We start from the raw sequence: 12,090 nt of genomic DNA, 5'->3' as shown, positions 1-12,090 counted from the left end.
TAATAAAGGAGAGGGCGAAATTAAAGCTCAAGTCTGAAGTAAGAAAATGAAACAGAAAGGTAAAGGAAATAAATACAATTCAACAGAGATGACTGCATTTCCAGACAATTCAAGAGAGCACTGATTCTAATCGTGTCTAACAGTTCATTGTTAGTACCTTGTTAAAATCGAGGGATTCATAGCATCAGTCTCCTTCTTGCACCTTCTTGAGGATTAAATTCAATTTGAGGTTAGAGAATACAAGATACTGTGAAAAACTACTCCCAAGGCATTGTTAAGGTGAAGAGAGGTGGCTTGAAGACTGTGACTTCTTTAACTGTCTCAGTTCTACTGTATATCAGCTGGGACTTTAAAATTGTGAAAACTGGTTCAGGATATAATGTATGTTGTCTTTGGAAGTGAAGTGGTCATAAATAGCTTGTTTGAAATGCTTAGAAAGGCAATTGGATATATGATCCATACTGCCCTTCTGGGACTGGAACAGTGGTTTGACTTGGGTTAATACGAAGATATTAAAATCTGTGGATATTGTTCTGAGATGAAGCCTTAAACAAGGCATTTTTGTGTGTCAGATCAGGATGTCGTACAGTCTTCTGCTCTTCTTTCCTACAAGTATGCAGAGGCCTGCAATGGGTGCAATATGTATGAGTGGGAAGAATAGGATTCAACATTATTCACCTCCCTTTTGCTCTCCAGGTGTTCCTAAACATGCAAGCAAGATTGAAAGCTCTAATATACAAATACATTTCTGATGATTAATTAATGAATCTGAGGAGAGGCATAGGATGAGTTTCCATATATGACAGTCCTCTCCCTGTTCTTAGGTTCTGGGGAGGAGAAGACAATTGGCTGATTTTTTCACTACTATCAGCTGCTTTTTGTTAGATTATCTCGGCTCATTAATAGCTCAGTGCATGATAGCATTTACTGCCAGGAATTAATAAAGGAATTAGATGCACAGTTTTAAAATTCTAGAGTAAAAAGTCAAGAATTTGACCCCAAATTTTCATTCCGAGTTCTTAACATTTTGGCAGTGATGTCAGCAGCCTATGTGATTTGTGCTCTCGCTGTCATCTCACTCAAGTATCCTCACTAGTAGATCTGGATCGTGGTTAGAAAAGCACTTGTGGTTTGAATTGGTCCATTTCAGTTCTAACTAAACTGATGCACAGTCAGTGAAAGCATCTCAATTCAGGAGGTGCCACTAAAAACACAGAGCAGGAGACAGGTTATATTGAGCCTGTGGCACACCTTCACTGTCTCTTATTCCTCAGGGAATCTTTTGCTGACACCCATGTGCTCTGCATACTGTACTGACACCGACTCCTTTTTACCTATCTTTTTGTTTATGTACTAGCTTCATTATCTTATCTCCACAGGTTTTAGGGCCTATTGATGTAGAATGTACCATACTGATAATGCTTTAGAGTGAAAGAGAAGGTGGGGGAGATAGAAGGCTGGAAAGCCACAAGGACTTCTTCATACAAATTTACTCTGAGTTGTCTTTTTGCACTGCAGTGAGGAAAAAAAGTCAGCAAAACTCTAGTAGATTCTGGAGGTTTCTAAAAAAAAATAAAAGAAGAAAAAAAAGATTTTCTTTGGGAAAGGATCCTTGCTATGGCATCTGGTGTAGGATGATGGCAGGAGCAGTGCCACTGCCCCCTGGGCAGGGTGGGTAGCAGCCCAGCCACTCCTTTTACTGGTGGGAGCGTTGCCTTGCTTGCCTGCTCTTCACAAATGTTTTGCCCTTCAGCAAACTCTCCTCAACTTCCGCCTCTGCAGCTAAAGCCTTTTTCAGCCTTTTCTGTTTCTAGTGATTGATGAGTGCCATTGCTTCCCATCCTCTCTAATATCTCCTTTGTATATTTGTAAGGCAGTCATTTCTCTCTTTGGTTTCCTTTCCCAGAGCTAATCAGCTCTCAGCTCTTTTAATCTTTCTTTGTAAGTCAAGTTTTATTCTCTCTAGAAATATCTCATTTTAATGCCACATAGCTGTAGGAGAAACAACGCTTGATCAAGGATTTAAAGGTGAGCGTAAGAAACCTCAGTGTTGTAGTAGCACATGCAAAATGCCTTCACAACATTTCCTTTTCACGTACAGTTATTCATAACTTTACACACATTGCTCCATTTCTGTGAAATTCACCTCTGTGCTGATCTCAAGTTCCTAACAACTTTATTTAATTTCCACTGGCATCTCCTGCATAATTGAGCAAAGATTCATCCGTTAGATTGCTTGGCTACAGCTACAGCCCTATTTACTCAAACTGCTTCATCAGAAATGGGGAGAATGGCTACACGTGGATGTTTGTCAGTGCTCGTATAAAAGTTATTCCTTATCCAAATCCAGATGCAGAGGCCATCTTAGTGGCTTGTAGTTGGGAAATACATGTCCATATAGCCAACAGGCATGGCAAAGCTTTCATAATCAGTTTTTAAGCTTTGTTCAAGGAAGGCATGTGCTAGTTGGCTTCAGTGCTAAAATCTAATACGTTTTAATATTTTCAACACTTGTGGGAGAGAGCACTACAAAAACGAGATCAAAAGAAGAGAAAAATTGATATTCAATTTATCACATGGTGTCCTGAAATCCATTGCTTGGGAAGTAGTCATAGCTTCTCTTCAGCATACAAGCCTGTTTTTCCCAGGTGAAGCCTCTCCACACAAGGATTTTTAATAACAGTAGTACTAATCAAAGCAGGTTGGTTTCATTTGCAGGTTAAGTCTGTTGTGTAATTCTGTTGTACCATCAACACATCAATTCTACAAATGGTGTTGTGCATTTTTGTTCTTTCTACCCAAGTGGTTCATCTGTGTGAGAGGCTGTTATCTCCTGAGAAACACTGAAGTAGCTGGTATCTATACTGAAAAAATTTCACAATGTTTGCTGCTCTCTGGATAGATGATACTCAACTCTGCTGCTGTTTCAGTTCAGGGAGTAATTTCAGTACAATTCCTTGCTTTCAACTTATTTATTATACAATTATGCTCCAGTCTTGGGTCAATGTCAGCTGGTATGTGTGAAGAAACCAGCAAGGTTTGAAAGCAATAAATATGTAGGTTGTTGGAATTTCTTTTGCACCTCAAGCAAACTCATTCAGAAATCACCTAGATACAGAAAGGCACAAGGTGGCCTTGACCTGCCGTAGCCTCTGGTTTTAGTACACAGGTGGAAAGTGCAAGATGAAAGGGAACATTTAAAGTCATCTGAACTTGCATTTGAATGAGCTTCGGGGTGTCATTTCAGGAGTGAAGGAAATATTAAAATAATAGTAATAAAGGACTGCTATATTTTAACAAAAAAAGGTATGAAGCTTGAGCATCTCTTTAGATGTTTCACTTTTCTGTAATGTAACTTTAACTGGTAAGTCTATTTAAACCTGTTTAGGTAAACAATTTTTTCCTTATGGAAAATGTATTTTCAATCCATGTATATCACAGAAGACAGAAGCAGTGTTTCTCTAACATTTAATCAGCATGTGATGGCAAGTAATTTGTCTTTTGAGCCTATGAGCGTTTGCTTACAATGGTAAGTGATGAAACTCATACAGAACTGTATTCCTATTTCTCTCTGTTAGGATAACTTTGCTGGGCACGTGTGTTTTATATAATTAAAAATATTCATACTCAAAAGTAACTATATAAACATATGTTACCATCACTTGAATTGCAAGAGATTTTAAAAGTAAATATGTTTTCTATTGTTTTCTTTTTTTCTGCCCAGCATTTGGGATCATAGAAGTTTAAAAAAAAAAAAAAGAAAAAAGATGGGAGCACCAGCTTCTTGGAGTAACATTAATTGTTTTCTTTTGGCTATAAATCTGAGAACAAAACGATTAAATAGACTGAAGAAGAGGGGGAAACCTCAAATAAAAAGGCACTTACATTTATTGTGTTTTGCAGGGTTCCTTTTGGGAACAACCAATGTCTCTTGAGACTTTGTTTCTTATCCATTTTATAGAACTCTGGCCTCTTAACAGCACTGCTTTAATGACTTGTTCTTGGGGTTCTGAGTTGGTGTCAGCACTCGCCATGAAAACAAGCCTGTTACAAAGAGGTCAGGTTTCACGAGACAGCAATAGACTTGTAAAAATAGATTTTACTGGCACAAATAAAGTCAAAATTACGAAGGAACCAGAGATTTGCATAAGGAAACAAGATGCAGAATGAAAAAGTATTGAGTTAGACTGACAAACAGTGTATAAATTGAAATTGATCAGGAGAAGCAAATGGAGATTTTTTTTAATTGTTTGTTTCTACAATCATTTTTAGTGACATTAATGACATTTTTTTTTTCCTGAAGATTTTGAGCAGTTCTCTGAAATTCTGATTTTGCTATCACTGAAGACTTTATTTCTGAGGAAATGCCTTTCTCTTGCTCAGATAGAAAAATGTTATTTAAATATCAGCCTCAATTAATGTTAGATTTTCTAAACAGTATGGCTGAATCTTTTCTTACTTGCTATTGTGATGCATTATTCTGTGAATTACTAATTGTCCACTGTTTCTAGGAATTCTTGAGAAGATCGCTTCTGACTTTAATCTTCACCCTGTGATTTATCCTGTAATTTACAGGATGCATTGGAATAAATCATTGAAAAATAAAATGTTTGTTTGTAGATATGTATAAATACGTGTATACTCCGTGTAGCATACACAGGCTATAACATACAGTATGTAATACACTATATACTACGTAGCACATGTCATACTATATATTGTACACGTATATCATATACCCATATATGAGGGTATATCAGTGATTCTGAGGCTTGCGTTATGTTGATCTGTGTGGTTCTTATCATCATTTATACTTTTTTTGTATTCCACAAGATTTTATTTTGAAAGTTAAGCAGGCTTGCCTGGCTGACTACGTCATGCTTTCACTAAATATGTGATGGATGCAAAGCACTATGCGTTCTCTTAGAAATTTCTATCTGTTGAGAACAGCACTGGGGGAATACTCTGCAGCCTGTCTGGATGGACACACGCTGTCTGTGTAGGCAGGGATGGGGACAGATGAGAAGGAAAGGATGTAAGACAAGTCTGGATGCTTTTATTTTGCTCTTCTGTAGTGGAAAATGGCAGGAGATTGGACAGCATTAAATTCAGCAGAAAACAAAGCTGGCAAGTTCAGAGTTATGGGAACAATCTGATACATGGACAGATTATTTGAGTTGCACTGAATCACAAAGAACTATAATGCTTTCTTATGATGCTTTCTTTGCAATTGAAAGAAAATACGTGGTTAGGAAGAGAAGTGTTCTGTTTCCTCTCCTCATCCTATCTCCACCCCATCTCCTGGCAGGCTTCAAATGTACAACTTTTGTTGTGACAGCTTTATGCAGGCTGTGGGGTTTCTGTTTGCTTTAAACAGAGTGGTTAATTTGGACTTAACCATGAGATTTATGAATCTGGTACTGTTCAAAACTGAGAGAAGTAACTGAAACTGGAACAATTAACTGTGTTAAATTCTGCAGGTGAGTCCAATTCTCTCTGCAGTGAGGGTGCAGAGTATGCTGGGGCTGTGGAGACCTGTTCCTAAAAGCCACAGCCAAGCATGGGGCTGACTGTGGATACCAGAGCATTTCTGCACTCATCCTAGCAGTCTGTATCACATCTGGGGTGAAAGACCTTGTTTCCAACGGCCATAGTGTTTGCACCATGTGGTATCTGCTGTGGTAGCTGCTTTCAGATGGTTTTGCTACACATGGTGGTTTGGTTGACTTGTCAGTCAGTCTTTGGGAGGTCTGTTCGCAGCACTGCAACACTTGGGCTCTGGCAGTATGATTAGGAATATTAATTCTTGTAGTGCTTGTGCAACTACTGGAATGCAGTGCAAGAAGGATTTACTCTGACCTGAGGTATTAAATAGCTCTACTAGTAATAGGATAGTTAGGCCTATGTTAGGGATTAGTTTGTGCATGGAGAGAAAGCAATTGGGTGATGTCATATTTCCTCCGCACTCCAGAATTTGATTTTTTTATGCTATGGAAGAGTATCAGATTGTGGGGTAGTAGTGGTGGGAGGGAGCATTTGTTAGAATGCTTGGTGAACATCGGTGCTGCATGTGTACTCTGTGCAGAAGAGCATCATTGAGAATGCATTGCAATAAAAAGGAGGTAGAACAGTTGAAAGAAAGTGAAGTGAGTAGAGGAATTATTTCAACACAAAGCTTAAATATTAAGAGATGGTTAACTTACTAATATTGATCTGTTACATAATTTTTTTTTTTGCAATTTATACATCAGTAGAAATGTACTTGAAATCCTATATTAAACACATCAGTACCATTGAGGTTATGCAGAGATTTTTGCCTGTGCAGTTGCATGGAGTGGGGATGTGTGCGGAATTACTCATGTTGTGAGATATCCAAAATGAATTGCCTCTGAAGAGCTGCTCTTTGTGTTAATTATGTAGTGAGTAGCAGTAAATAGAGCAATTAATTAGAAGCTTTTGTATTCCTTTCCAACTACTGATTAGTTTCTTAGGTTTCTGCTAGCTAGAAGGTATTTATTGATCTGCCAATGCAGTTGGCTCGGTTTTGTGAACTCCTGAAGTTCTAACTGCTTGAAATTATATTGGAAAACACTTGGACTTTTGGTATGAAAGTGTTAATACCTGGTTCCAATTGTTTTGAATTTTTGCTTTCTTTTTCTATCAAACCCATTGTACAATGCTCCAAACGCTCTTAAGAAAGTGAGTGTTTTTAAAGGACTGAAATACGACTGTCAAGAACTGAATGTTCTGGGAATTTTCTTCTGCAGTTTTGTTATTGTTGTTGTTTTTTTCTGTTTTAATGAAGTACAGTGGGTCTCAAACTATTTGTGTTTATGTGAACAGCCATAGTTTAATAATTAGTGTGCTTTCTTGCTACACGCCAGACAAATGTACACTTAATTCTATTAGAGACACATTTTATTGTTTGTTAAAACATTTTTATAATGAGTGGAGTTAAAATGAAATTATGCTAAGTATACTTTCAACTAATGAAAGCATGATGTTGAACAAAGTTAATAAGGTAATTAGGTCAGTGTTTCCTTACATGTAGGAAAGTGGACTGTTTGAAGTGTTTTAGGGTATTTCTTCAAGTTGATCTGTGATCTGGAGGTTAGTTTATCTAGGAACTTTTCCACGCTTCAGTCCTTTAAGTTATATGTCCTTGTATTTTTATTTTTTTATTTTTTTTAGCCATTTCTGCTTTTGAAGTTCAGCCGCTTTCAACTGAGGTTCAGGAAGGTGGAGTAGCTCGATTTACCTGTAAAATAGCAGCAAACCCTCCTGCTGTTGTGACATGGGAAGTGAATCGAACAACTTTGCCTTTATCTATGGACAGGTACGTAGACTTAGCCATTTCAGGATGACATTCTCTGTGATAATTCTGAGCCAGATACAAAATAATATCTGAATACTTGTAATGCCAGTACATAAAAAAGGTTCTAAGTGTGTATTATATCAACTACTAATTAGTCTAATTATTAGCAATAGTTATGTTGATAGTTAATTTTGAATAGATGTTATGAGTATGGACCAGAATCATCTGCTATTGTAGATGCAATAGAGTCACAGAATGAATGTTGGTCTATGAATTGTTAATGGAAAATTTTACATTCTCAGGGGTGGGGAGTAACGGGATGTAGAATAGGTTAGGTTTTAGTTTTAATGGGCAGATAGTTTAAATTAATGAGTTTGCTTTCACAGATGCAATGTAGAAGAATTAATATTGAACCTGTGTGTTTCAGTTTTTTTGTTGTTTTTAGAGTAAACATCTGTAAAGAATTACATGTGCAAAAAAACTGAATTAAACTGAATTAAATCACTTCATGCTAGGTAAATTCTTCATAAGGTTACTCATCTCTTGAGTTGATTAACTTGAAATGTACAGCCCGTTTTTCTAGCTATTTTCCCTGTCCATACTGCATCCACTGAACCTATTTCCATTCTTCTTGGCACCTAACTTGTTGAATGTGGAACTAGTGTGCAAAAGAAGGTAAAAGAAGGTATAAATTAAAAACATGAAAATTATAAAAATATAGGTGGGTTTATTGAAAATTGCATACCCTGAAGTGCCACTGTAGCAGAAACTATGAAAACTGACCAACCCGAGTAACATGGATGTGGTATCTGCCTAAAGAAGATTGGGATGTTTGCTTCTGAGAATTGAGAAAGATCTGCTAGGTAAAAGTACACAGATTGCTCTGCTTTTGTGGTGGCGTTAGTGGGGGAATCTCACCTGTAGTTCAGAAAGTGAGTCATGTATAGAGAGTGTTTCTGAGTCTCCAGCCTGCTGTTCCCAAGTCAGTATAGCAATGGCTGTTCATAAAAATGTTCCTTTCCATGATGCTGTTCACTGGTGGAACACTTATCTACATTTCTTTTTTGTTTATGTGCCAGGATAACTGCTCTACCTACAGGAGTTCTTCAGATCTATGGTGTTGAACAGAAGGATGCAGGAAATTACCGATGTGTTGCCACAACAATAAGCAGCAGACGTAAGAGCACTGAAGCAACGCTGAATGTTATTCCAGGTACTCAGCATGTGAGATTTTTCCACAACATTATTGCCTTATTTTTAACATAGCAAAAACACTTAGATGCATTAAGGAGCAGTAATTACCTCTGAACCGCTCACCAAAATAATAGTTTTACTTGCTCAGATCCCATGGCTAAAATATTGTTTCGTGTACAATTACTGAAAAAAGGATTTAGTGTAAATTTAATTTTAGGCATCATTTTTTAAATTGTCGCATTTTTATTCATATATGATTTATTATTTGTTTAATTGTGTTTACTTTCTTTTTTTTTTTTTTTTTTTTTTTTTTTTTAAATTTTTGTTTTTCTCCAAAGCTTCAGACTTAAAGCCTTTTCACAAACCAGCCATAATAGCTGGTCCTCAAAATGTTACAGCATCTCTTCATCAAACCGTCGTACTGGAGTGTGTAGCCACAGGGAATCCAAAGCCAATCATCTCATGGAGCCGGTTAGGTAGGTCTTAAAATTACAGAACGCAATCTTGAGCTTGTGGAGAGGAAATGAAATTGGAAAGGGAGGATTTCAGCAGCTGGTGCCTGTTCTGAGGTATTGTGTAGTAGATAGGCAGCTATCAATAGGTTAGGGTAGGGTGAGTGAAACACTTTCACTCAAGTACTTCCATAATGCTGATGAGAACCCCTGAGGTTTTCCAAGGACTCAACTGCTTCTGTTGTCAGTCCTGCACTGCCTGCAGAGCATAGCGGACAAGGTGCCTGGTGGGGTGGAGACCTCCAGGGATCTGGCAGTCAGAACAGAATGATGGTTGGGTTAGTGAAGATTGGAGTGGCTACATCCCACAAAATAATCCTGTAAGTGTTTCTCTACCTATTCTTAGAAGCAGTATGTGAGTGGGTTTTAGGACTTGTATGAGTGGGCAGTTTAGATTCTGAATAGCCATAGTCAGATTCTTAATAACCTGACTAGAAGGAAAAAAGAAGAGAGGGAACACAATAATAAAATCAATAGCATTCATCACTGTGTCACATTTTCTGTCAAAATTGCCTCAGTTTCTCCTGACGCGTACTTAAATGTGAAAGTCAGGACTATACCTGTAGAAGCAAATCATCAGATGATTTCCTATATTTTATTTCTAGAAGTCGGAAAAGTCATGGAATGATTCCGTAGCTCTTCTAGGCAAACAAATAAGAAAATAATCACATAACAGCCTAAGCGCTTTTTGTAGAAAGAAAATAGAAGAAAACACATGGTAACCAAATATGTTCATTTTATTCCAAACACTATTTAGGAGATGGATGATCCCTGATTGTAAAGATAATGTGGACATTGGTAGTAATATCTTTGTATCTTTCTGCAAGCTGATTAGGGAGGCTAACTGGAAAAATAACATTAGTTTTCAGCTGTGATGGGAAATATCAGTTATAAATTACTAAGCATTGTAACCTAGCCATCTGAATAATCAGATACCTTCAGTTAAGAGCAAAGCAAATGCAAGATGGAAATCTCTGAAAACTCATTTGTGATTTCCTTTTGTGTTTTTTTGACCTTTAAACTCTAACCCATGCCTTGGATATCTAGGCAACTTTCCTTAGGTTGTTTAAATACGCTGGGCAACCTGGTGACCACACTTCTCCCACTGTCTCAAATAGACCATAAGTCCATCGATGTCTTCAATACCCGTGTCCTTGGAAATGGGAACCTCATAATCTCTGATGTGAAGGTGCAGCATGCAGGTGTATATGTCTGTCGAGCCACTATTCCAGGCACACGAAACTTCACAGTAGCAATGGCAACTCTCACTGTGCTGGGTGAGTCTGTTTTGACTTCTGCCATGTTTTAACATCTTGCTTTTGTCTTGAGCTGTGCTATGCACTGGGTTGAATTTTTCTCTCAAATAAAGTGCACCTAGGGTTATGACAGCTTGCTAATGTGGAATAGAGCTGTGGCAGCCTTCTTTCGTCAGTGAGATGAGAAATGTCAAATACTGAATGTCTGAGTTACAAACTATCAGTTCATTTCCACTTAGAGACAGCAAGGTGCAATGCTACATCTGGAAGACTGACTTTCAACACAGAATCCAGTGACAAAGTAAAAACATGTAATATACCCATGTGTGTCATTAATGATGTTTTGTAGGCTGGAGTTTAATTTGCTGTTTGTCTTCACAAATGCATAAACCAGAATGTGTATCAGTGTTGCTTTTTGTGCAGAAAGTATTCATTTTTAAACAAGTGTACTTTGTTTATATGAAACGTGCTTTCTGCATGGGTGTGTGTGTGTTTAAGCAGCTTGAGGAAAGAGGCTTGTGTGTAGGAAAATTCTTTCTTAATTTGAGTGTCCTGACATTTATGTAAGCTTGATTTTTTGCTTGTTACTTACCTGTAGCTCCTCCTTCATTTGTGGAATGGCCGGAGAGTTTAACAAGGCCTAGAGCTGGTACTGCTCGCTTTGCCTGTCAGGCAGAAGGAATTCCTGCCCCCAAAATTTCATGGTTGAAAAATGGAAGGAGAATACACTCCAATGGTAGAATTAAAATGTACAACAGGTAAGATTGCACTTGCTGTGTGAGAGCTGTGCTTGTAAAGAATAAACACCCTTACTGAGGATTGAGATGTCACTAACTAAATACAGCCAAACAAGGTATAACTAAATAAATGCAAATTGGGCATTGAATGTAGCATTATGGACGTTTCCCAGGCAGAAGAAATACAGATTAGTAAATACCCAAAATCATCAGTGAAGATTTTATGATCTCTGCCTTACCTGAGTGGAAACTGAAGTGATTTTACCAGAGTCACTCTGGATCTACAGTACTGTAGTAGAGACCAGAATCTTACCAGTTGTTTGAGGCCCATTTCAGCCCTTCTGTGGACTGAACAGCTCATATTAAAGTATGTTAAGAAATGACAACCTTAAGATTGTTCTTTTTGCAGGGAGGAATAGATCTATGTATTTGTTTTCACCGTGTTTGGCTTTGCAGCAATAAACACGAATATTGACATGGGAGGTTTTGAATTACGCTTCAGGTTGTGAAATTTCACAACTGCACATCCATTTCTAATTGAAAAGTTTGTAAAGTGTAAGTTGTTTAAACTCATGAGGCAAATATAACTGATGTTGCATTATGTAGAGCTAAGTTTTTGGTGTTTTTTTTTTTTTCTTTTTTTCTTTTTTCCTTTTATTTTCTTTTTGGATTCAGTAAATTGGTGATTAACCAGATCATCCCTGAAGATGATGCCATTTATCAGTGCATGGCTGAGAATAGTCAGGGATCTGTGCTCTCCAGAGCCAGGCTTACTGTAGTTATGTCGGAAGACAGACCCAGTGCACCTTATAACGTCCATGCTGAAACGATGTCAAGCTCAGCGATCCTGCTGGCATGGGAAAGGCCACTCTATAATTCAGAGAAAGTGATTGCATATTCTGTGCATTACATGAAAGCAGAAGGTAAGCAGTTTGATTTAAAGTGTATCCATATACTACGTATAAATGGTAAGAGCTGAATGTCCTTGCAAAGGCTGCCAAATTTGAATGGCTCGTAACTAGGGCTGCATCAGAGCATATTGGCATAAAAAATGTAACCAACTGACATGCATGGGG

At 37.7% G+C, this 12,090-nt stretch overlaps 1 protein-coding gene across 1 annotated transcript in view; it reads left to right on the top strand.

Moving 5' to 3' along the window:
- PRTG (protogenin) overlaps window positions 1–12,090 on the top strand; it is an 80,448-nt gene that overhangs the window by 25,887 nt on the left and 42,471 nt on the right. Inside the window, exons 3-8 of the mRNA XM_042824542.1 lie at window positions 7,192–7,336; window positions 8,395–8,528; window positions 8,848–8,985; window positions 10,140–10,298; window positions 10,876–11,035; window positions 11,690–11,937. Coding sequence (XP_042680476.1) covers window positions 7,192–7,336; window positions 8,395–8,528; window positions 8,848–8,985; window positions 10,140–10,298; window positions 10,876–11,035; window positions 11,690–11,937 — 984 coding nt within the window. The remainder of the gene's footprint in view (window positions 1–7,191; window positions 7,337–8,394; window positions 8,529–8,847; window positions 8,986–10,139; window positions 10,299–10,875; window positions 11,036–11,689; window positions 11,938–12,090) is intronic.

Source organism: Centrocercus urophasianus, unplaced genomic scaffold, assembly GCF_019232065.1.
Source record: "Centrocercus urophasianus isolate 14NV4802_14NV808 unplaced genomic scaffold, USGS_Curo_1.0 seq_23, whole genome shotgun sequence".
In the NCBI taxonomy this organism is placed as follows: domain Eukaryota; kingdom Metazoa; phylum Chordata; class Aves; order Galliformes; family Phasianidae; genus Centrocercus; species Centrocercus urophasianus.
The sequence above is the reverse complement of the archived record's forward strand: the minus strand, read 5'-3'. Positions and strand labels throughout refer to the sequence as shown.